This window comes from Cuculus canorus, chromosome 4 (genome assembly GCF_017976375.1).
Source record: "Cuculus canorus isolate bCucCan1 chromosome 4, bCucCan1.pri, whole genome shotgun sequence".
Classification (NCBI taxonomy): domain Eukaryota; kingdom Metazoa; phylum Chordata; class Aves; order Cuculiformes; family Cuculidae; genus Cuculus; species Cuculus canorus.
The window spans coordinates 50640233-50666625 of record NC_071404.1 but is presented as its reverse complement, the minus strand read 5'-3'; the positions used below and the strand labels follow the sequence as shown (position 1 = coordinate 50666625).

Sequence of the window (26393 nt, the reverse complement as noted above, 5' to 3'; positions counted from 1 at the left end):
ATCAATGTAATGATAGCACTACAATGATGCTTCGGAAAATGTATTACATTTCTTTAGGAGCTTGTGTCCCTGAAAGAGTTCATCAATGCAGAATCCACTCCAAAGATCACACGAACATTTATATCCATTTGCAAACTGTAGTTTCTTGAATATTACATGTCTATGAACTTTACATTTAATACTCTATTTTTCCCTCAGCACATAACCGCAACAGGAGTTGTCCCCCCTAAGCCAACAATAACTAAACCTCTTACATTAATTGTCATAAGGTGCTGGTAGCGTACAGAGCTCATGTTCTTGAGCATATGACCTTCATCAAAAATTGCGTAGTTAAGCTTCAACCTGCGAAACAGTCCTCGATCCTCTGGGCTGCTAATTGCACAGTTATATCTGTTAGAGAAAGATATAAAAGACACCGTAAATGCAAATTTGAGATGAACATACTGTTACTACATTCACATAAAATTTCCTGAAATTGTCAAGAGCTACAGACAGAACACCTGAAGGGCAGGCACTATGTCAAAACTGCCCAAAAATAACCAACCATAACAATTTACTACTGGCAAACAATTAATGCTTACTTGATGAGCCAGTGCTTTCATAACAATTTCAAAAACCTGTGCAAATCTTTTACAAAGTAATATGTATACATTAGTATTTATTATTTGACAAACAGTATCTTAAGTACCTGCTACAGCATTAATAAAATTCTAGTTAATCACTAACTGAGAAGAAAATTAATTTCCCCTCCCACCTCACCAAAATCCAAACTTTATCTTGTTGTACCACTAGAGGTCAGTAGGAGCTCACCAAATCTCACTTGTCACTCAGTTACTTTACTTACGTAGTTACAATCACATTGAAATCAACAACTTTATTATTAATGTCCATTCTGAGATGTTTCCGATCCTCTTGAGATCCTATGAAAGGACAACGTATACAATGAGCATAACTACTATATATAGAATTTATTTACCTGTAAAAATTAAGATACTACAAAGAAAAATTAAGAAAGACAAGTCAATAATAAATATGTATTTAAACAACTGTCTTACAACAATGCTACAATTCCAAGAGCAACGCACACTTCCTTAGGCTGACCATGCAAGCAACTGTATTATTGAGGTAATTTTTAAATTACATTCCTTACCATAGTAAAAGAGGACATTCAGTTCAGGACACCACAGGCGAACTTCTCTTATCCAGTTATCTGTAAAACACCATTAAAACAAAACCTAAGTAATTTATACTTTATTATGTCTTACACAACTTCAGACACACCTCAGCATTAAACCTGATTTTAGAGCAAATCCCTTTAAATTCCCCTGAAGGTTAAGAAACTTTCTGTCTAAACGCTGGAAAATTGACAGTATTTAAGAAAATTAACCCACAAGTGGGCTTTAAGTAATTTGCTTAACCAGCTGGCAGTCAGTCTAAGCTCCTAGAGAAACAGAACCTGCATGCTTTGTAACCACCACGTAAGATAATACAAAAATAAATTTTTCAGCCCGATTTCTTCCCTAGATGGTTAATTTCTCAGAAAGCAAATCACTTAAGTTGTCAGTACTTGTACCACAAGTGTTTCATCGGGACAGATAGTGCCTCTGGGATCTGGCAAAGAAGCATGACAACTCAACCCAGCTCCAGGTGTGCAGCAGCAGAGCGGCCGCCGGTGATGTTATCATGCCCAAGGGGAAGATGCTTGACAGCCAACACAAATTCTGATCCCAAAGCACAGCAGAAGGGCACCTCTGGTAAATGCCACTTGACCTGGGTAGGACACAGATCGGGGCTGAGGAGGCGCCTCTGGAAAAGTGTCAGGAAAGCTGCAGGTAGACTGCACTTCCCAGGCATTCCCGTCATGCTGGTTGGCTTGGATCAATCTGCCACCACAATTCATGAGCCTCTACAATTCACAGTTCACAAAAGCACCTTTGTTTACACCCTTACATACACCTCTGGTTTCAAGAAACATGCATTTTTAAGAATCATTTAAAAATATCAGTTCTGGTGGATTTTAGAAGCACACTGATGGAAATTTCAAACTGCCACTGAACAACTAGACCTTTTCTGATGCATTAAGAGAAATTTTTGAAGCCAAAATAAGTACTTTATATTAAAGCAGCATTTTCTTTCTAAACTAAACTTGCTACTCTCTCCCTTCTATAGCTATTCTATAAAAACAAATTTAAGGTCATGGGGAACTAGCTTCTGCTCAAACGTCAGCTTCATATTTTATCCCACCTCGTCCTTTCTGCTTTCGACTGAGGTCATTAATCAAAACACACAACTAAGACAATCAGCCTCATCATTTCAGGATTTTGATATACTTTGGCAGATTCTGTACAGCAGAGGAAAAAAGACACTGCATGTCTCAAAATGCCATGAAACCTAATACTAAGCACAGCCTGAAGACTAAGAATTTCATCCAATGTTCAGTAAGTAAAAAGACTACTTTGCTAAACGAGTTCAATTTGTAACAAGCAGCTTTACTTTTTGTGAAGTATACAGAGAATATTAAAAAAAAATTCCTGTTAGGTCTATTTAATTCAGAGCAAGCATACCTTCAGTATAGTTTGCATTCCAATTCAAATTACTTAAGGGGTTGAATATTACCATAAGAAAACTAAGTTTTCTTTCATAAAATTACCTTTGTTTCATAGTCTGTTCATGATTTTTTTTTTAACTAACAAATAATTTTGAAGCTTGTAACTCACCTAACGTTGAAGCTGGCACAACTATCAAATGGGGACCCTGGTCGCCCCCTTGGTAGAGATAAGCTAGAAATGCAATGGCTTGAATTGTTTTTCCTAAGCCCTACGAGAAAACAAATTCATTTAAATAAAATTTAGTCTATAGAAAATGTTTTTTACTCATAAGACAATTGCAATGCAGTCAATGTTAACTAAAGATTATAAATCTGCACAGAAAAATTGTTCTGTTTAACCACATTGTTTTACAAAAGACAATTCCTTCTTAAGCAGAATCAGAGTCATACTCCATTATCTTTTCAGCTCAGCATTTGAGCATCAGCAATTCATCTTTTCCATTTATGAAGTTTTTCATTTTAGTTCAAGTTCATCCCTCAAATCTTCTTCAAAAAATCACCTACCTGAAACAGTGCTGCAGACAAACGATTACTTGGAAATTAATTGTTTCTTTTCAGTTGAGCCCACTGTAGGATATTACACCTATTTCTAAGGTGAAATTTAATATGGAGTACTCACTTTCCTGTCTTTTGTATCATGGATTTAAAAAATCTATCTTATCTACCACAAAGTATGTACATAAGGTAGCTCTGACAAATACAAAACATAAAGAAGTTGGGAAACATTGTCTAAGTGTTAGTGATACAAACCCATCCATTCACTCATGGTTCATCACAAGATGAACAGCAGCCAGGATTAAAAGCAACTGACAACACATTAGCTGCTGCATCACTAGTTTGCTCTGTTGTACAACTACTGGTGGTGTCAGCACCAAAAAAACCTCAAACCCATAAGCTTTTCTCTCTTATTTCAAAATTTATAGGAAGCATAATGACAAGAGATGGTCAAAATGCTGGGGAAGCAGAAAAGGTTTCTACCCTTTCAGTTTTTTTCTCTATTGTTGACTACCCATTTCGAAACTAGCAGAGAAATGTAGAAGATAGGGGCTAACTACAGCTAAATGCTGGACAAACAGAATGAATTATATTTATGGGCAAGGAGCTACTAAAACGAATAGCTTGAAGGTAATCTGTTGTGGTAGAAACTGCTTCCATTGCATCAGAAGACACCAGGCAACTTGCAGTTATCAGTGTCCATTAACCTTAGGCTATCTTTTACTTTCAAATTGAAAGTAAAGGCTCAGAAGCTTCTAAACATTTGGAGAAACTGTCTGCCATTTAAGTTATATTAGCTAAGATAAATTACTAACAATCTGCTTGAGGTTTCTCAGAAATGAGAGAACCTATAAGCTATTTTCCCAAAATTTTTAATGATTCTTAAATAATTGGTTTTGTGCTTACCATTTCATCAGCCAATATGCCATTCAATCTGTGTTTGTGCAGCAGTGCTAACCAGTTCAAACCAATCTTCTGGTATGGCTTGAGTTCCAAACTGTTAAGAAATCAAGCTTAACGTGTTACCATCTTTTATTTGTTTCTTTATGAAGCACAAATTTACAGTTATGTTAATCACAGAACGGTAAATTTAACATTGCTCATATTTTAATGCACTCCTGATCTCCTGGTGTAGTGAAAACCACAAACTTTATTTGATCAGTCTCCGGAAGACCAAAGAGCATTTCTGAACTTTCTAAGTAGTTCAACTGAATTTTCATACATCTTAAATGATCAAAATTAACATTACAATAAATATCTTTCTTTTAAAATCAATAATCTACAACCAGTTATATAAACAGTTACACAACTGCTCATTTTTAAAATACACAAAAAGTTAAATGGCATTTAGCAGCTGCATCACTAAGTTTGCTCTGTTGTATTATCGGTACAATAATCGGTAGTGTCGGCACCAAACAAAAAACCAAGCATGCACAAGCCACAAAACACACTCAACAGCAAGTCACCTAGTTCAGCCTATTTTGCCAAAGAAGACACATCACTAATAAGTTCGTCCAAACAGTTCCTTCATCCTCTTAGGTTTTATTTTGACACAGCTGAAAATCCCTTTGCTATCTACCAGTAACAGCCTCCGAGTTTAATGCAGGTCACTACTCTAGTCATTTCCTCTTCACCCCTATGCCTCCTAACCCTTAGGATAATGTTCCCCACCATATCATTTCCATTCCTTCTAAGCTCTCTTTTTATTCTCAATACACATTCGGAGATCCCTATCAATTTACCTCTTTGAAATAAATCCTTCCTCCCAATATATAGCATGTATATATTGCCCGCAAGGCACACAGATAATTTTGTACCTCTGAACTTGATCAAGGTCTTCTGTCCAGCTGATAAACTCTGCAAGTTTGGTCAGATTAATTTCAATTTGGCATCTTTGAAATATAAGTTCCCCCATAACAGAAACAGTTTTGTTTGGCCTTTTGTATGAAAAAAGCTCTTATCTCATCATCCCATCACTCAAGGTTGCCTTTTACATTCACCCAAAACTGAAGCAAGTAAAACAAAGTATTGAGTACTGTTATATCTTTATATTCTTATTCTCCGCACCACCTTTCCTGACACACTTAAAAGGCATTTGTTGAATTCTCTTAAGTGTTGCAGATCACTATCTAGCTGGGAGCTGCTAAGAGTCAAACATTTGCAACTCTGTTTTCTGAAAATCCCAGCCTTTGAGTATACCTTATGATCCAACACCCTCGTAAGTATAAACAAGGGAAAAATACCTCCGATTCAGAATGACAGGTTGGTCTATGTTCCATCCACATCCTCCTTGTTCAGTAATCCTGGTTACTTGTCTTGTCAGTTTATTTGAAATCTCTTCACATTTATTCATGAGCTTTAAAACCACGTCCCTCTCCTTCAGCAGTATCTTGCAGTTCCACACTATGTCTTCTGACAAACCAACAGTCTGAGTCATTTTTGCAAACTGCAAAGTAATAAAAAGAAATACTATGAACACTGATTAAAATCCTCAAGGGGAGGCAATGTACAGTGCAAAGTAAGATTTGAAGGCCAGGACTGTTAACAGGAAAAAAAAAACAAAACACAAAAGGAAGGAAAAAAGTACCAATTATCATCAGATTCCTCCTCCAATTCCTTCCTTAAAAAAAGGAGGGATCGTATAATCCAGCTATTACGCGTTAAGTAACTGATCAATATTGCCACATTGCAGAGAAAAAGCAAGCTTTGTTAAGCCAAAGTGTGTAAGCAGGCTATGCTATTGACTCCAGGAAAAAAAAAAAAAGCTTGTGTAGCACTTATTTGATGAGCTTTTTTGATTTTTTCCAATTTGGTGCAAATGTCAAACAACTGTTGAATGGTCAATGTTTAGTTCTGCTGCAACGTCATTTTGTGTGGGTCTGCTACAACATTGGCCCTCAACTGGTTGTCATCTGCTGCAGGATGTCTGTTACTCTCCTTTTCAAGGCTCTTTTTGGGAACAAGTGTCAATCTGTTCATTTGTTGATGGTCCCCTGGCCAAATCCTTAGCTGATATTGCTAGCAGTTTCTGTTGCTTTATGTCCCCTTTTGAACTCACACAACAAAATCACTTGAACTTGCTTTTTTCCATCTTTAAATTGACAGCATAATATTAAAAAAGCATAAACAGTAAAACCAAAACCATAAGCATAAATAAGTAGAGCAAATTTCGTGCTTTAAAATGCTACACTATATGAACACAGTCAAACAAAAATTCAATCCAAAATAAGGCTCACCATTTACAATGACAAAACCAGCAATTACTTTTGCACCAACCTAATAAATGGAGTGATGTCCTTTAATGACAGTTTTGGAGGTTCTTGGTTTGTTTGGGGGTTTGCTCCATTTTAAGCAAAACACAGAAAGTTTACCAACGCTCGCTCATAGGTTAAACCAGGCTAAGGTACCCGTGTTAATACTTGCAAAGCAGTTTTCTAAATAGACACCTCTATTTAGAAATAGAGACAAAAAGAACATGATTTTCATTAGGTGATTAAAAAATTTCAACATTTGTTTTGATACCTAAAGCTTTTGTTGGCATGAATATAAATCCTGTAGTCTATAAATAAAGGTGTGGCGAACGAAGCCATCTGTTATTAACAGAAATTGTATTGGTTTGTGTCAGCACATTAACACTCATCTCCAAGTTACAACAAGAAACTTCAGCCACTGGTTTACATGTGAAACACAATGTTACCCATCATGCAGAACACAAAGTAGAACCTTGGGTGGCATTTGGTTCGCTAGCATTCCTGACATCCTTCCAGGTTCTCTTTTTTTTTTTCCTTTTCTTTTTTTTTCTTTTCAAATGAGGTCCAAAAATGCAAAATTATCATGGACAACTGAAGCCATGAGCTTCCACAGCACACTTTGAAGAACGGTCCTCTGGAGTTCTGGGCTGCACTGCATGCTGCATAACTGCCACACCAGCACACTCTGCTTGGGCTTACTTCACACCACTTGAAGGCGATTTAGGACTTGACTTTACTGCTTAAGGGTGAAAGTCAACCTCAACCTTGATCAAACCCCAGTTACACTTTAAGCAGCTCCCATCTCCCTGATGTATTTACTGCTTCCCCTTAGTTTGCTTGGTGCAAGCTGCTTCTGAATTTCCTCCTAGTTTAGTTTCTGTAGTGATTTGTACACATGCAGCCAAATAAAATGAGAAATGATAAAAGAGATGAAGCTACCTCCCCTTGAGTTTTTACCTCCTAGCTCATATGCTTCTGCAGTATACAGAATATGATGTCCACCTTTGACTGCTCAGTTCTCGCATCTCTCTAAAAGTGATGGGCTAAACATACGCTATGTCAGAACTTCTGTGTAACATTTTGGGTCAGTTTTACTTGTATGTACTCCTTAAGAATTTGTAATTTTAAAAAAAAATGACAGACATTGTTTAATTCAGTCTTTAAATGCTAAAGGAGATGGTTTATTTTGCAATAGAATAATGCCATGAATGAAAGAAATAAAAGGATACAACTAATCTCATACAGATACTTAAGTTTCCACGTTAAAAGGAAATTCAGGCAGTTAATAAATACAAACCTTAAAAATAACAAACTAAATAGCACTAAACTCCCTCCAGTCCCTACTCCTGCATTTAGCAGAGGCAGCATGATATTGCGTTGGGCACACAAAACAGACCAAGGAACCCAACACCACCGAAGACCCCAAAAAGCTCAGCTGGACTCCTTCTGGAGCCATTCTTGGCTCTGCCCTTGTTTCTTGGCATGCGCTGAACACAGGCAGGTATTGCTGTTACACGACCATGTTTACAGTTTGTCTGCTGAGGAAACAGCACTGAAAGCTGTCATTTTCAACAAAGGCCAATTCCAACAATCTGGAAAAGGAGTATGCTGTTAAATTATAATTAAGCACCAGTGACTTTATTTTAGAGGAGGATGAGGAGGAAGGGCGATAGGTGTCCAGAAAGGCTTCTAACAAGGAATGAAATTGTGCTGTCCAATGTCCTGCAATGTCTGCCAGTGGGGTATCACCAGGACCCCAAAGTGAACAGGAGAGGAAGGTGGGAAGCCAACGTAGAAAAGGACTCATCAGGAGGGGGAAGAATCTCTTAATGGCTGTTGGTGTACTAATGCAAGTCTGTCCCGGGGAGGTGTGGAGCACAAAGCCAGTACAAAGAAGGACTGCACCATGAGAGGGAAAGGCTGAACACTGTTCCCTTGCATAAAAGCTACTTAACGTGACATCAGACCCAGACACAGGGAGGTGAACTTTTCATCCTGTTCTGCTGTCTGCTCTGAAGCCTCATCCTTGACTGGTGCTCTGAAGCCAGCCATGTTCTCGGTGTTCTTCTCTTCCTCTCCTCCTAGCCCTCACAGCCCCACTTTCTGCTGAACAGCCTGCAATGTGGCCGTGCCTGGGCTTGCTTCTACAGCACAGGCACCTGAGACCACCTTCCCAAACATGCCCCCAGAAAGCAATATGCAATTTGAAGTTGTGAATATGAGAAGTATTCAGAACGCCCCTCTATCAAAGCACATACCCCAATCGATTTTGTTATCTTCTACTCTCCCTAAGCACACAACATACTCTGCAGAGAGGCCACAGGCTCTCACACAGAAAAGCATCACTTCTCCAAATGAGGAGATATACACCTAAAGTCTCAACGACATACCCAGCAAGTGAGTGTGTGAGACGAGGTTCTCCCAGCTAGTCATCTCCAGCACCGAAGACTGGATAAAACTTCACTCCTGGAAAACGTAGTTCACCTACACCACAGGCATTTCTAAATTGCCAAAGGAACTAATCCTTGTGAGCAAGAACATTTTCAGTCCTCTCCATTTATTTCTTTGACATCCATGTTCAATAATCTTTTTTTTCTGTATATTTTAAATGTCATTAGATCAAGTTAAACATCTATCTTAAATATCAGCATAAGTATTTTCAAGTGTTCTTAAGAACTTCTCAAGCTTGAAATTCATCTAAACTCACCTGAAAAAATCTTAGTCCAACTTAAAAAGCTTGTCTAGAATAAAAACTAGCCGTTTTAATTTCTGTTTTCCCAGAACAAGACATTCAACTTCCAAATAAGTAGGCTACAGTCTTAATCTCAGGCTGAGAGCCACAAGATCTTCCTCAAACAACCAACAAATGGTAACAACTTCTAGTGCTTTACATTGTGTTACAACAGATACCATCACAGCAAAAAGACACCTTAAAACTCAGCCAATTTCTTTAATGCTGAAATTGAATCAGCTCTCTTTATTATGCTGCCACTCTTATTAATTAGTAGGAAAAACGTTGGGTCACTGAGCTACTGGATTTTTACTAACAATTAAATCCACACTGATACAAAACATCTAAAATCTGCTGCAAATTACTTCTACTCTGGGCAAGTATTCACAATACTAGATAAACATGTGATTGCTGACAGCAGCAATCTTTATGAAAGACAAATTTTGAACACAAACAGGCCCATGCAGCTTTTCTTCTGTTAGATACTTTACATAGAGAAAAGGAGAACAGCCCTGTAGCAAATATTTCTGCAAAGAATTTAGCTCAGGCAAAATCCAACAAGTTTAGAAAGCAATAGCTGTATGACAGATGTTCTATGAGACGCCAAAGGCTTGGGGCAAAACGGATTTCTTTTGCAGTATATCTGCTCCTTGTATTTTTTTTTCCAAGTATCTTCCTTGTCTCCCCTCCTTGCAAAGCAACATACAAAGATCATTTTGTTTTCCTTAAAAATCCGTTTAACATATCTTATTGTTTTGTGGTAAAACACTTCACACACTGAATAATAAATGTTATTGTTTTACACACACTGAAGAAGTTCTGTTCTGCTCTGAAAAAATACAAGTGGATCTTGCATACATCAGTGGCAAAGGTTTCAGAACACATACTGATGGAAAAAAATACCAATTACTCTGTAAGAGGGCCTATGTACAGTCACTGCTTTAAAATCCAAAGCACTAATAAATTAAACAAAGAAAATCTGCGGTAACGCACCTCAAATTTCTTACCAGGACACACTCTTATCAGGTCTGATGCCTTGCAATTAACTGAAACTGCATTAAATGTGAAGGCAACAAACAAACCACGGGAAACATTTGAAAGTAACATCTCAGTGACAGTAGATAATCTACTTACCAAGAGACATCGTTTTCCCTTCTTGTGGATTGTGATTTAAGCCTTCTGATGCTTTACCTTTTATTAATAAAAATATAACAGCTCGCTCCACTAAAAAATGGCTGAATTGCTCAGCTAGCAAAACCATGCTAGGGACTAAGCTCCAGTACATTAAAGAAAAAAGACATTAAAAAAAGGAAAAAGACAACAATTGTTTCATGTATGAAACTGAAAATATCCATGCTGGCACCTTCAACCATGGAGCTACCCTGGAAGCTGCTGCTGCTATTCAAGTGTCTGTAGTAAAGGTCCTGCCACGTTCTTGCCTCCTGCATGGGTTTTCAGCAACAAGAGCTCAGAACAGGCTAGTAAACACCTCCTTTCCAAGTGAAAGCTCTAATTTCTTCTGCAGTGAATTCAACCAACTTTCTACGCTACAGAGTGAGTGACAGTAATGTCAGCCAATCAGCTTGAGTTTTCCAGGAAAATCACCCCTTAATTCATTCAAAATCAGGTCATATGACACTATTTGAAATGCTATTGGCTTAGGAGGAACATAGCATTTTAGCCTAATCAGGATAAGGCCACCCATCTAAGCCTCTCTAGGCTGAAGCCACCTTGACTCTAGGCAAGCTGGGGATAGGAAAAGAAGAATGCAGACCTACCAGAGACTCCCAGCTGTTAAAGGGCCGGAGTGCTATTATCTTCTGAGCCTTTTTCTGAGAACACTGGGGAATCAAAGTCAGTTCGCTTGGGGAAGCATCTTGCAGGAAGCTGAGGATTTTCACTTTGTAGCGATCCTCCATCACTTCACCACCACTACTGTAGTCCTCATCAAGGGAGCTACCACCGCCTTCAGAAGCTGATTCATCCTCAGTCTCTTCTGTTTCTCTTTTAGTACTCCAAAAGCTCCTTTTGATTTTGTCCTTTTTCTGAGAGCCATTCTGTACTTTCACTGAAGACTTCTGTGTCAGCTTCTCTTTACTCTCGTCACTTCTGCTCTTGGTGGAGGCTTTGGTACAGTTAGACGCTCCACTTTTGGCAGGAAATGCCATGCCTATGCATGCAATATAGAAGGCAACAAGTCAATGCATACTGGTTAAGGGAAAATTAAAGCCCACTGTTCTTCCAAAATAAAACCTGTATTGAAATAAAAAACAATTCTAGTATTTAATACACAACTACTCAGGTCTTACTAAGAGAAAAGAAAAGAAGAAACAAACGTTGTGCAAGTCTGTTTAAATCATCTAATTACTATGAACTGTGAGTACAAGATAAGCAATGCTAATTTGTATACTGCTAATTTGTATAGCAGAAGATTTTAAGTAACTATCTTAAAATACATATGACCAATACTATGTAATATGTGTGAGCTGCAGAAGCTCTGAGGTAGAGTAGATAGCTAAGAACTCTGATGGATAGTTGGGATGAGATACTGGTCACACTACACCTGACCGCAGAGATATTAATTCTGCTGATTTCAGAAAACAAGCCTACTTTCACCATGAAAACTGTATATTTTTCCATTTTAATGCATCTCAGTACAGTATTAGACGTGGTACAGCAAAAATACGCTCTTGTCAAAGAAACTGGAAGAATGAGGAATTTCTGACCAAAAGAATCCTGCTGTCTTAGAAGTAAGATACAGGTTATTTAACAGAATATGAGCATTTCATTTTCAGAAGTGTCTTGTATGGGGTTTTCCTCCCTCCTTTGGAAGAAAGCACTTTTAACGGTTTCCTTTCTGCCCAGTCGCAGCTTGCTGATGATTGACTCCAACTCAATGCCTATCTTCTCAGAAGCAGCAGCAGCAAGGACCCAACCTCCTGCACACCCGATAGCTCCCTCCACTTGCAAAGAATCCAATTAAGAATACTACCCCAAGAATACTCAAATAGCTGACACAAGAAAACATATACATATCTGACAGCTGTGTGACACTCTGAAAGTAATCAATTCATTAAACTATTTAAGTTGTAACTCACAGAATTACCTGGAATCACAGTTCTTGCTCCCTACAACATTTAATGCACTGGTATTTATAAACTGTTTGCATAATTTAAGGCCTACTTCTACTATTTTTCTCTCCTACAATATGTTAGAAAAGGATAAAATAGTGTCATTTGTCACTGATGCAGCTATTTCCAATTACTGATCTAAAAATTACTGCAGTTAAGAAAAAAACCTTATTATTAAACAAGTAGGAAGGGAGCTGGTGTCAACCTTGACACGTTTCAAAATACATTATATACCCACAAGTAATCACAATTTCTTTTGCAAACCTGTATTACCAAGGCAAAGGTATATATCATGACAGTTAAAAATATAGAAAAATTAAGTTTCCTTATTTTATTCTTCCCATAAAATTGATTTCAAGTATCAGGGCAAGTTTCTAGGCATACTGCTGTCAGAACTGTCGTTGCTGACATTAGAAAAGATTCATATCACAAGCCTGTCTTATTTTATTTTGGGATAAAATGGATTATAAATCTGTCTTTACCCTGATCGTTTTCTGCAAATACTCTCAGGGCCTCCAACGCTTCATGAAACACCCAGTTATGCTCCTGAAGTACTTCTCTCAGTTCCTAGTAAAAGATAAGAAAATTTGTATTGTGGTAAGATAAGATAAGCAAAAACTAAATTTCTGTGCATAATGTTGTAAAGGTATTAACACTTAATTTAATTACACATTCCAAAGAAAACCTCTGTAAATCAAATGATTGAAAACAAAGGAAATAAAAAAAGAGAAGTCCCTTCATTTTACCCTTATACACTCAGTTTTGGCAGAGCTGTACTCCACTCTTCAAAATGGAAAAAACACACATAAACAAGCTTTGCTTCCAGTGATTTAAGGCATGGTATTAAAAAGTCCGGATCAGTTGCTCAGTATAGTCAGGTACTAAACTAATGCAAGTGCGCAGCATACCTAGTCATCCAGGGTAGAAGAGTGAGAGAGAGGAAGGGATAATTTCCCCATACATTTTTATAACGGGGCATTAAGTTTAACTATATCAGGCTTGTCAGGAGACCAAAAAAGTAAGATAAGTTACATATAGTCCTGAATACACTCAACTGCTCTCAATTCAGGGCAAGTTACATTCCAGAAGCAGCAACAGTGAGGACCTTCCTACCCCGAGGTCTTTCCCAAGAGTGTTGCTCATGTAAGGACTGTTTCATTTGGATTATCAAAAGCTGAAATTTTCTCAAGAAGTCAAAACTTCATGTGCCACCAGGAAACATGAGCTCACCTCCTTATCCAATCCAGGGAATGCATTTTGCAGCTTCTTCACAAGAACTTCTTGCCTTTCCCATTGCCTTTGGGGTTCTGACTCATCTAGCTACGTTAAAAAAATCAATTAGGTTTGATGTAAATTACAAGTACAGAAATAGAAAAAAACAATTAAAAACAAACCTAATCAAACCTAATACTTCTTGTCCGTAAAGAGCCTCTCTAAATGACAAAAGCAATTAAGAGAAATCCAAGCTGCAGAAGTGATGCCTCATATATAGCCAGTGGTCAAAATAAAACCATAACTTTCATAAGCACAAAAAATGTCTTCTGTTATGAAAGACTGGCATTCCTTACTTAAGCATAAACAGTGCAAAGTTACATAACAAAATATAAATAATGGAGAACATCTAGTTTGTATTTCTTTAAAAGAAAAAGTTAGCGGTGATTCCGGATGATATCTAAAGGCAGAAGATGGCAGGATTAACAGTCAGCCAGTTACATTAGGTTACCAAGCATGCAGTACTTAACCCACGAGGGTCAATAAACACGTCAAATGGTGTTTGTATTACAGGTAAAAAATACACAAATACTGTGTCACAGCACCATGGAGTCACGTCAAAATCTGGTAGAAGTTTTCATCAACAATAGCCTCACTAACAGTTACTACCCACCTGAAAAAGGGAGGTTTCTTATGAACAAGTGCCAAAACTTCTGTGTGCCACAAGCTGCTCTGTTATGTATTCACCACAAAGAATTACACAAGTACCTTCACATAACTTTGAATACAAAGTGATTACAGATCTGGCTATCTACAGCAGAGACGCCAACAGATTTGATCAATACTGACTTTGCTGAACGATGCTATTTGATGAAAGAGCACAAACCAGATCACCCAGAAGCACTCCAAGTAACAGAGGACATAATTCCCTTCCTCAGTGAGCTTATGGTATCATTAAGAGTGCAGCTACAGCATGTATGACAGCTGACAAAGAATGCTCTAATTTTGGAACCAGCTTAGGAACCAGAGGAAAAGCAAGAGCTAGAAAAAAAAAACCTGCAAGTCTTCTCACTTCAATTAAGAGTTCTAAAAACTCATGTTTCAGCTTTACTTTTCCTGGTCCTTACCCTTTTCACCAGTAATGGAACTGTTAAGCACAGAAATCTAACTGCTGCACGAAACCAGGTCCACTGAAGCATTGTTTGTCATGCTGGCTGGGAAATAATTCAGTCAAGTGTCCTTTATAACCTGACCCAGGGGTCTGTTGAGGAGGAACAAATCCCAGCCTCAGCAAACCCTGCCACACAAAGTTCACAGCCCTCCTCCAGGAATTAGGGGAGCACTTGAACACATTGTTTTTGCTTCCACAGAAAACTTTTTTCTTCTATTTTGTTCTGACCGAGGTCTATATTTGGTTAAATTTCAATGCAAAGAAAGTCATCATCATCCATCCAGCCTAAAGCATTTACTGTAGAATTCCCTTCTTCTATCTTATGTGATTTTCAAGGACGTCTACTGGGATGCCTGGGAGCTGGCCTCATGACAACACTACAGAACTGCATGTAAGATCTGCCAAATACAAACCTGAGTGCACCAGGATCATTATATCATTCCTATTTATTAGCAGAGGTCCAAGTACTCATTCCTTTAAATGTAACCAATTAATTTCTTAAAAGATTTCTCTCAGTCATAGTTTCAAATATATACATAAACATTACTCCTACGTCACAGGAGACAGTAGTAGCAACAGATGTTGAACTTCATCTACTGGAGGAAAACCAAGGATGATCAGATGAGGCAAGCAAGCACAGCCTGTAATTCCCACTGATGTTCACAAGACCTGAATGGAACTCAGCGCCCCACATGTTACTACCATCAACCACTTCCATGAAAGCAACGAACAGGCTATTGGCATACAAGTCCACAAACTCTAAAGAACAAAGCAGGCATAATTCCACTCAGAACTGCCAAGAAGAGAAATTAGAAAAACCTCATTCAGATGGCAAGATTTGGATTTGATAGGATTTTCTGACAAAACACACCAAGTTCATGACACCACTGTTACTGACCAAGTCAAGCAATTCCATTTATCTTACAATGCAGAGAGAAAATCAAGAACTTACTGAATCAAGTTTTGTCTTTTTTGGGACTTGCTCATTTCCAGTTTTGCCATTTGTGGGACAATCTTCTAGTTTCCTTTTACGAGAGGCACCTTTATAAAGAATTGAGGCAGAAAAGAAGAATTAGTTACTTTCATTAACTTCACCCCGAAACAGTGGAATCATTCAAATGAACGCTATGATAGCTACTTCATAACTGCACAAGATTTCCATAATAGTTTCCTATTATAGTCCACAGACACAGTGAAACTCCAAGCAAAGCAGCTGCTTGAAAGTACATATTTATTTACCTCTATGTTTTCTTCACTAGTTTGGCAATTTATCAGGCAATTACCTCTCATAGATAACCAAAATTGCTTCTTTTCTAATAATTTCCAAGTGCTTCACACACAAGTTGCATAAAGGTATATGTCTGTTTTTATTCAAGCAGACTGCTTTTGGAAAGCATCTAATCGAGGCTGAATCCCAGCTATTAATTCAAATATGTACATCATTGCCAATGTGGAAGTGCTGATGAGTGATTTGTGGCTCAGGTGCACACTGGAAGTTACCACAAAACATTCTCAATGTTAAATTCAAATGACTGAAAGAAAACTATGCATCAGTGAAAACTATGCAGTCGGTAATAACTAAATATCAGTGATAACCGTATTACTCATGAACAATTCATATGAGCCAGAACCTTCTGAATATCTTTGAGCCCTGGTGATTATCAAGAGATTACCATCCTAGCATTAAGACCTGCCCAGTCAGATGCATTTTGTGACTGCTGCTGTGCACAACTGAGGAAGGCAAGAACACGCTGCCACTATTTCTGCACATTAGCTTTGTTTGAAGCAGCAACTGTTACCAGACCAAATTATTGTAAAAATTCCTAAGCTATGATCTGCAAGAGTACCACAAGGTACAACTTTTTTTAGAAGACTAACTGCCTGGTGTCTGGTACCAGCACCTCTGGCCAAACTCCCCTCTCAAACTGTCAAAGAAGTGTGCACACACATGTACACCCTGCCCCCCACCTTACTTTTCATTCCGAAAGACTGTCTGGATGACCAAAATAGTTTCAGTTGTGAAAAATAAAGTAGTCGCATCTTTTTGTGGAAAAAGACTTTTCAAATAAATTTTCTACTAGACTTTTTCACTCCCTCTGATACCAGATGTGACAAATAAATTTTTTTAAAAAATAAATCACTGAGACATCCCAAAGGCAGAAAAGTAAAGCATCAGTAATTCTTCCTTAAATGAAGGATCTGGCAAGAGACACCAGAAAACACTGATAAGACTCTTTAAAAGTCTGGGTATTTCTCTATACAGGTATAAAGAGAGAAAAGAAATGCAGTTCAAAGCATCCAGAGAATGTGCCAGTGGAGGGGAGGCAGTTCCCTACACCATTCAGACCTTGACCTTTCTGCACAAGAACCTTGTTTAAACAATATCACCAGGGTAAGTCATTCTGCTAGCTTAAGTCTGAGACTGTGTGTTTGTCTTGCTATCAAAGCTAAGGGTTGTCAGGCTGCTGTTGATTAAAGCACTAGGAGTCACAGAGGCCTCATGGTACTACTGCTTAAACTCAATTAAAGCTGCATCCATGATGGATAATTTTGAGTACAAACAGTGACCCTGCAAACCTCTTTGCCCTAAAAAAATACATGGGCTCCATAGAAGAGTATTTTGAAATCTCCCTGCTTTGAAGTCATGGGCTGAACACGCAACAGTCTGAATAAAACCCAACAGTGAGCAATTTTAGAGGCAACTAAAGTGTAGCAAAGACCTGGATAACCACGGTCTCAGGAACACCTTAACACAGATTTATTTAGGAATCAACCTGCTGTCTTCTGAAACCCACCACATACGCAAATGACAAAAAAATTCCCAGCTTTCTGAAGGCAAGGTACACTTAATTATTCCTTCCTGTGCTAAGGGAGCAAACAGCTGAGAGGATAAAGAAACTACTACTGCTAGACAGGAACCATCATTGGAGTGGAGGCAGAGCACATGGGCCTTTCAGAGCAATCTTTGTTCTCTCTACAAATTTTTTGATTAATATGCAATGAGAAAAGCAGCTCCAGGGTTTCAAAATTTAGAGAGTCATCCATAATTTCTTCCACGGTTACTTGCTGCCACCACTGCAAAAAAAAACCCCTTATTACTCTGACCTCTGCCGCCATTACAAAATAGACCTTTCTACCTGCTCAAAGAACAGCGCACCCTCACCAATTTCATAGTTTTCAAGATGTATACCAGAAACAAATTACACACAGCAAGTATTACTGTAACTTCACATCCTTCATTCATACACACATCTGCAGTGTGCCACATCTAATCTTCATAACTGGGAGCCATTTGCAATGCTCCCTATTTTAACTATATACAACTGCCGAATTCAAGCTACAAATACAAGATTTTGTCATTTTGAAAGGACAAAAAAAATTGAAAGTGACTGACACTTTTTTAACAAAGCTATGGTTCACAAACCTGTATCTTGCCCGTGACCTCTCAAGAGAGTCAACACTTCACAAGTAAAGCATACCACAAACTGACATAGATAGGCAGATGTTTAGTAATGTATCCAATTAAAAAAAAATCCGTCCAAAAGGAGGTGATTTATACCATCACTTTTAGGCATGCTTACTCCTACCTGAATATTTTATACAACAGCTGCGATTAGTGAGATTTTTGCTGCCAAGATTTTTCAGTGAGCTCATATTAAAAGGATGTAAAACAGCATTCTCAAATCAACACAAAAATGGCCAAAAGGCAGGGCCTACATACCAGAAATCAAAGTGGTTTAGTTCAAACATTGTGATCTGCAAAAAAGTTGAAGGATACATAGTAGCTTAAATTGGTTTACTATGAATCAAAACCCTTGAAAAGTAACCCTGGTGTTCCAGGATGGCAACTTTCAGGACTAGCAGCACTCACAAATAACATGACCCTCAAAAACATGCCAGTGTTAGTTTTCTGTTGCCAGCATCCACAAAGTCCTATCTAGAGAATTTTAATGCACACAGTGATTAATGTTGGTCTGGCTGGGTAAAAAAAAAAAAACAATGAACCAAAAAAGACCAAAATAAAAGTAATCCTTCATTAAAATCAGCCCAACACTTTAAAGCTTTTTCCATCGTACAGCTTTTTACAATTACATTACTATTCCTATCAACTTTCCACTTTTCCCCTACCAATCCCAGTGAATCAGTCAAAAATCTGTCTATATCAGACACGAGATATAACCCTGGACTTAGCTGACATCAAGAAACAAACTCAAAGCCTAGGAATGATAAGGCCTTTACATGCTCATGACTTCCTATACACTCCCACATCATGTGACGGTTTTTCTGGTTTGCTTTGTTTTTTGGATTGGTATTTTTTGTTGGTTGGTTGTTTTTTCTGGTAACAGCATGAGACTACATAAATTCAGACGCAGAAAAAAAAACCCTCAAATAAGCACTGAGGGCTCAAACGCACGGTTTGGGGGATGTCTTGCCAGAGAACCATGCACATTTGTCTAATGTTTAAGACTAGTAGTTCTTATTCAGAATTACAAGCAAGACTTCAAGTGAACCTGAAGAGAAAATTTTAATGTGCCTCGGCACATGAAATCTAGTTATGAGTGTATTTTTTTTCCATACCTCCAAATTTCTCACCTACGACACTGAGAATCACTATTGCTAACCCATTACTATTTGCTTCAACTTCTGGACAAAGAAGGAATCAGCAAGAACAGAAATCAATTAAGGACCCACATGTAAAACAATCCTGAGTTTTACAGACCAAATTATCTTTTTTTTGTTCTATGATTGGATTTCAGTCTGCACCTTCTTTATCTTTTCCCTTGCAAAGGATGTTAATTTCAGTTATGTGTTATTACAATAAACAAGCAATAATATAACTTTTAGAATATGCTTTACCCCTTTCTAAATACTTCACTGAATTAGCTACAGCTTCTAAAGTTTGGGTTTGCCTTTATTTTTTTGTTAAAACATACCTTCATCATTGAACTTTAAACCAGCAGCTATTGCTTCATCCATCGTGCGTGTTGATTCTATCAACTGTAAAAAGAAAAAGTCAACTGCTAAGTGGTGAAACTTAACCCATTTGAACAGAGGAGGACAATGACAGATCAGTGAGACTGAAAAACAATTTGAAAAACATCCCAAAAATACATGTATTATAAAATTCAAGAACAAAATTAACAGATACCAAATTAGACATACCAATCACATATGCTGTATTTGGAAACACTTAAAAAAAATTACTGGAAAATGTTTTTAATATAATCTCATTTATTACCACTTTTTTTCTTATTTCACCAACATATCATTCAGGTTTACTTAAAATCATTTTTCAAAAACCATTTAATGTTAGTACCACAAAAGTACATGATCCAAAATAATTTCTCAGCTTATAAAACATCTGTATACTGTCACACTGGTTGATTTCCTGGAAGTACATGCATGAAACTTCTAACACGCATTAAGGTTTATCTATGCTTTCTTGCAGCCCTAGACTCTTCCTCCATCAATGTGTAATCTCAAAAAAGATCATTTTCACAAATTAACTGGATGTTGAGACTTCTAAAAAGCTTTTTGCAAGTGAGATAACAGGAACAGAAGCAAATTGCCTGAAGGTTATAATATGAAAAATCACAAAAAAATGATCTGTCCAGAACAGACTGCTCCAAATCCTTCCTGAAGGAACAATAGGTTTGCCTAATATTCCTCCATCTTCCTTCAAAACTGTTGTGGACATGAAACTGCAGACAAAAGTTTGCCCAGCCTCTATGTACTATGAAGTTCTGCTGACACAGGAGCTACCTTACACTTTCCTGAGAAGAAATACCATCAGCACTACATACCACTTAGTGGTTAAAAACACCACTGAAGTTTGACACACCATGTGTCACTTCTACAAGGTTTCTAAACTACGATGAACTATTATCACTTTGATTTAAATACATTCTACTTGGCCAAAATCTGAAACTTCATACATTCTGGACATCTATAATGTAAATTTTATTACAATACCCAGAAGAAAAAGGGTTGCTATTTGCTAGAGTAGAAAGCCTAAATATAAGGCTTGATCCAGTGGGGGAAAAAAAACACCCAGGCAAGGTAAAATTTCTATAGTTCTTTAATGATATTTCAACAAATCGGGAAATAAAAAGATTAAAACACATTAACCTTTGAAAACTAAAGCTAGTGAAAATCTTGTTACATATCAGCACTGAAAAGTAAACCTGCTAAAAATATATTCTTATTTATATATATATTTTTATATATTTTTTATTCAATTAAAAATATATTTTTTGCATGGAGATATTTTACTGTAATAAGGTACTACAATGCTACTGTAGATTTGCACTGTACATTGGACAATGGCCACGAGAATCTCAGGTTCACATGTCAGCATAATCAGAAGAAATTACGGTAGGTTCAAACTTGCTCTCTTTTTGCTTCACTGGAAGGACTAAAGGCTTTAAGTATTAAATTTCACAAATGCAAGGGTGCAACTTTTCACCTACTGGAGAAGACAGCAATGATTACACTCATTCTGCATTTAGTCTTTCAGCTGCACTCCAACAACAGCAGTTATTAAGAGTTATCAACCACGGTAATCATAACTAAGATTAAATGTCAAGGAAAGAAGTAGCAGAAATGTTTTCTATACACTGGAATCCACTGTTTCTGAGTTGTTCTAAAGTTTATATATAAGATAATTAAACATTTAAGAAGTGTGTATGCATATATTAATTTATGTGTATATATATGTATACATACATGTGTATACGGAAACATTACAAGGCTGTCGTTCCGTTAAAACACATTCCTTTCATACACCCCTTTGCTAATAAAAAATATTGTTGCTCCCACTAGTAAAGATTGTTTTGTAGGCAGTGTTTTTAGACATTTAAATAAATCAAAAGAAGAGAGCATTATTACCTGTAGTAATTCTTTGTCACTTATCTGGGGAAAAAGTTCCTTCAGTGTTTGCAGCTTTGCATCTCTGATGTCATCCTCTACACCATTCTCCGTAGCTGACAGCTGATCCCCACCATTTACATACGCCAGCTGGGTTAGTTCATTTCCATGCTGTGCATCATCATCATCATCATCATCAGACTCTTCAGAGCTACACGGAGCAGGAGAAAAAGGATTAATTTTTTTTTGCTTATGAATATTTTAATCTACCAGAATGTTACTGTAAACCAAAAGCAACAGGATCGCACAAAATGTGTTTACATGCATTCAGTAACACCGAATCAACTTGTACCCAAAGCAACAACTCCTATTCAGGACAAAATAAAATATATATGATTAAGCACAGCCTTCTGTTTGCAGTAAACACATCTGAACTTAGCAAAGGAAAAGAATAAAGGAGGAAGAGGCAAAGGAAATATCCTGACTTACCTTCATATGGTGCTATAAAAGTCTACTTGCCAATTTATCAAAAACCATCTCAACACATTTTATCATTTCAGCTACCTCAAGGACATCAGATCATCTCAAGTTTGTCCCAAACAGTCTTACTACTCATTTATTTGCCCAAAAGGTAAACAGATGTGGATAAGCTCTTTGTAGAAACTTTCCAGGTCCACTATCAACTCTCTGTCCTAGTTCCCTAGTTCTCTGCTCACTGAGAAAGAAAATTCAAAGATCCTTATGTAGTGTCTTAGAACATCTAAACGCGAGAGGAAACTTTCTGAAAAAAGCAAAGTCCTGAACTTTCTGGAAGGTCTACTATTGGAGCTAACCTGCAGGAAAATCAAACCATATTGTTTTTCACAATATTAAGTTGCACATACAAGACTGAACATAAGCACAGGTCTCCCATCCTACTGCCCCCTATAGACACATAAAAGTCTCCTTTCCAGAATGAAATTTAACTGAACTGTACGGAGTTTGCCATTTCATAGGGACTTCACCATCAGAAAGACTTGCCTTGACTAAAAATAAACCTAGTTTTTCTCACTGTATCCTTCTTTAGCAGCTGCAATAGGCAGAATGCAATGCAATTCTGAAAAACAGTAGTAGCATGCGATCTACATAGAAGATATACATCATTTTGAGACAACTGTTCATCAAATAATGCTTTTCTCCCTATCATGTTCAAAAGGCACACACAACCACATGGACTCTCTGGCTGTGCCTCTTACAGCAAAAAAAAACGCCTCAAACCAAAAATACCAAATTCCTCTTCAATCCACCAAGCCATCTAGTTGTAAACTTCAGAAGGTGAACACAGCATCCACTTCAAAAAAAGTCTTAGTGAAATGGATTATTAAAATCTTATTTCAAGCCTTTTTGCCTTCATAAGCTAAAAATGTTTTTTTTTATAAACTGCATTTTAAAAAGAAAATTAATCCAAACGGGAACAGTAACACTGCAACTACCCTATTCTTTCCTACCAAGGATTAACATCTATATACTTGTCAACAAAGACAGAGCTGCATAACCTTGTCCCGTCTATATTCACATTCTTATCAAGCATGAAGAAACTGCTAAACAAGTATGGCTCTGACCCACAAAACCTTGTATCAGTGTTCTGCTTTTCTCCAACAGAGTCCAGACAGTGACTCTGGTAGTGAAGCTTGCAGCACGCTTTGTTTTAGGCATGTTTTCTGCCTCATCCTTTATTCAGGATAAAGGGTACAAGGACACCCTGCAGAAAGAAAAAAATTCACAAAATCCCCACTTATAGTAGGTAACAAAAGCACAAAAATGCACAGCATAAAGACACTAAATTGACTGATTCCATGCAAAGCCAGGCTAAATTCAGAACATGCTCACAATTCACAGCTCTCAATTCATTAGCTCCTTACATTTGTGAGACAATTCAGTAGGTTCTGTACACAGCAACTAGCACTTGAGCCAACACACTCTGCAAAAATGTTGGACACTGCGATGCTTGGTGCATGAGACACCAGCAGCTACACAGGAGTAATTAAAAGTATAAAAGGATGTAGCTTATGCTCATCAATCCCACTAGAAGCCACTTTGCTGTCCATCTCCCAGTCCCAGTAATCAGAATACAGTACAGAAATAGCAAGCTGTGGCTCTGCAAGTAAAATCCTGCACGGCTTGGAAATATCAGCTCACCTCATACACCGCTTTCAAAACTGGTTGTTCCCAGAAGCAGTGTAACTATGTTTATACAGCACAGCAGACAAGCCAATTTGGTCCATGCAAACAGCTTGCTGTCTCTGTATCCTTGCACAATCTACAACTTAAACCACAGACAGAAACAGGAGTTCACTAACTACTAAATTTTCTTTTCTCAACAAGAATCTTCCTTCAGTAGAAACTCCTGAGAAGATGCACTAAAAGACGTTGAAGAATTTCAGATGATAGCATCAGGGAAAAGCATTATTTTATTTCTGCTGACAAGCTCTAGTAACTCCACGCTGCACATAAGGACTGAAAATCTGACAAGATAATATGCCTGTTAAGGTTGATATCCCTATAAAAGTTCTCCGCAGATCAGCTCAGCCAGACTATCAAAAAAGCAGATTGAGTCATTTTGTTTTGCTTAGCATAAGAACATTTAAGGGGCACAATTAGCACATTTCTGTCACACACACCTAAACTAGCAGGTAATAAATAGCAGAGATTTGTTTAAACTCTTTCAATTGGTTACACAAGATGCCTTTCCACATCCTGTATCTCCTGCACTCTCAATGCTGCCTTTTTAGCACCCACACAAGAAATTTTTGCACACTATCTTCTCACCTCCCAGCTTATTCAAAAACATTCATTTCCAAATCACTAAAAAAAATTTTTTTACAAAGCATAGGAAACACACCATGCAACTAATACTTACCCTCGACTCAAGAACTCTCATACTACACACTGAAGCTTTACTTGCTTTCCTGTCCACTACGGTTTCATAGAGAAACGAAACAAGCTAAAACTAACTCCGATACAGTTTAAAACTAGTAAAGTAAGTATTTTATGGTTAAGCTTTCAAGTGCCATTAAAAGGATTTCAAAGGGGCAAATGCACAAACATACAATGAATGTGATACTTATTCAACATCACAGAACTCCTCCTGTATAAGTGTCTTAAAATGGCTTAAGAGCTAGATTCTTTTTCCCTGGAAATCCAATAAAGCTCAGCTAGGAGCAGCTAAATCACAAACCTGTAAACCAGAACCCAGCCTCTAATTTTCAATTCAGTAGTTCAATTTAGAACATCACATCAGCTTGCATAAACATTACAGAAAACTGGCTTAAAGCTTACATCACAATCACATCTCCTTTTGAAGTTCCATTTTCTTTTGCAGCGCTGAAGTTTCTTGGTTCGTCTTCGCTCTCTGAAGACACATCTAGCAACTGTACTCTTCGACGCTTGAAATAAGATTGTTCACTTGCCCTCTTGTGTTCAGGAGTTTCTGGGATGGTGGAGTACTCTGTGCAAGCCATTTCAACAGGAGAAAAGATAGGAGACAATGACTTATGATTTATGACTTCAAATTTGAACTGAGAGCATCAGATAGCTACGATTTCTTCCTCATACACAGTAGCCATTTAAACAGAACTCAATTCTTTAATGGACAGAAAATTCCTGTAAGCTTTATTCCTTAAGGTGGTAATTTATCTGGCAAAAGATCCTCAGCCCCATAAACAAATACTTATATGACAAAGTTTAAGAAATCACGTATTTTAGGTTAATAACTACTTACAAATGCATTTTTATTTTGGGGAAAACAAATCGCTAGCAAAATCCTTTGAACTACTTTGAGGCTGATCAGGACATGGGTAGAAACATACTAGTGTATTTGATGGCTGATCTATGGTCTGTTTGTCTTGACAGCGTTACACTGCAGAAAATTACAATGGTACACTGAGGAACTTGACAGGTAAGCTGCAACTCCTGGAAAGATATAGCCTATTTTGCCAGTCTTTTCTACATTACGCTCCAGATGGCCTTTAACAAGATAACTTAGCATATGGAAGGATGCTCCATGTCAGATAGAAAGCATCAAGATATCCCAAATCTAGACATGATCAGGATATGTCACTGTGAAGACACCTCGTTAATCAAGCACTACCTTCAATGACACCTGCAAAATTGACCAACTCTGTGTGCCTAAGCACATAATAAACATGTTAAGAACTGAAAAGTTAAGACAGCCAAAACCATAACCAGCCAGTCTATTCGTATAATTCCCGAATTAGCCCTGAAAAATGCATGACTATGTCCCCTAATGTCAGCTATACCTGAAAATGACTCCATGCACGTATTTTGATAGGGAAACCATGACAGCACAGTGAAATCTACACAAAATCTGACACACAAAATAGGTCTTCAACCTGGAGCAGAGACAGGGTTAGAATACTGTGTGGTAGTGTGACCCTCCCTTGGGCCTCTTGCCAATCCAGGGTAAATCAGGCTAGTCAAGGGAAAGAATTCCTATTGTGTCCTTATCTTTTTTTAAAAATGCAGTGAGTTGGAGCATTAAGGCACTCCTTTAATGAACCCAAAAATCCAGTGCCTGGGAAAGGGACTGATTATCGGCCATTTCCTGACAGCCTTGTACACCTGCTACCTGGATCACACCTGAGCAAGACAATAACAGAACTCTATGACCTGGAAAGTTCTGGATATATACAGCTGGTGGAAAATGCCAAAATTACCTCATCTGAGTTGCAGCGAAAATGGGAAAAAAACACTGACCAAAATTAATTATCTCCAACCCCATAAATAGCAATCCTAAGTGAGACCCTTGGAGCTTGGCAGCACCACAACAAGCTGCACCCAGCATCTCCCCTGAAATGGGGCACCTTTCAGGGTCATCTGCTAAGATGCATGAGTTTAGGGGTAAGGCCAGGCTCCTCAATTCAGCAAT

At 37.7% G+C, this 26393-nt stretch overlaps 1 protein-coding gene across 2 annotated transcripts in view; it reads right to left on the bottom strand.

The window, feature by feature from the left end:
• SMARCAD1 (SWI/SNF-related, matrix-associated actin-dependent regulator of chromatin, subfamily a, containing DEAD/H box 1) overlaps positions 1–26393 on the bottom strand; it is a 42151-nt gene that overhangs the window by 7944 nt on the left and 7814 nt on the right. For both annotated transcript variants that reach the window (XM_054065251.1, XM_054065252.1), the window contains exons 3-15: positions 24785–24953; positions 21488–21677; positions 19534–19597; positions 15552–15640; positions 13447–13536; positions 12699–12783; positions 10864–11255; positions 5347–5549; positions 4010–4100; positions 2718–2817; positions 1151–1210; positions 845–920; positions 255–390 (exon numbers count right to left, since the gene is read on the bottom strand). In XM_054065251.1, coding sequence (XP_053921226.1) covers positions 255–390; positions 845–920; positions 1151–1210; positions 2718–2817; positions 4010–4100; positions 5347–5549; positions 10864–11255; positions 12699–12783; positions 13447–13536; positions 15552–15640; positions 19534–19597; positions 21488–21677; positions 24785–24953 — 1745 coding nt within the window. The remainder of the gene's footprint in view (positions 1–254; positions 391–844; positions 921–1150; positions 1211–2717; positions 2818–4009; positions 4101–5346; positions 5550–10863; positions 11256–12698; positions 12784–13446; positions 13537–15551; positions 15641–19533; positions 19598–21487; positions 21678–24784; positions 24954–26393) is intronic.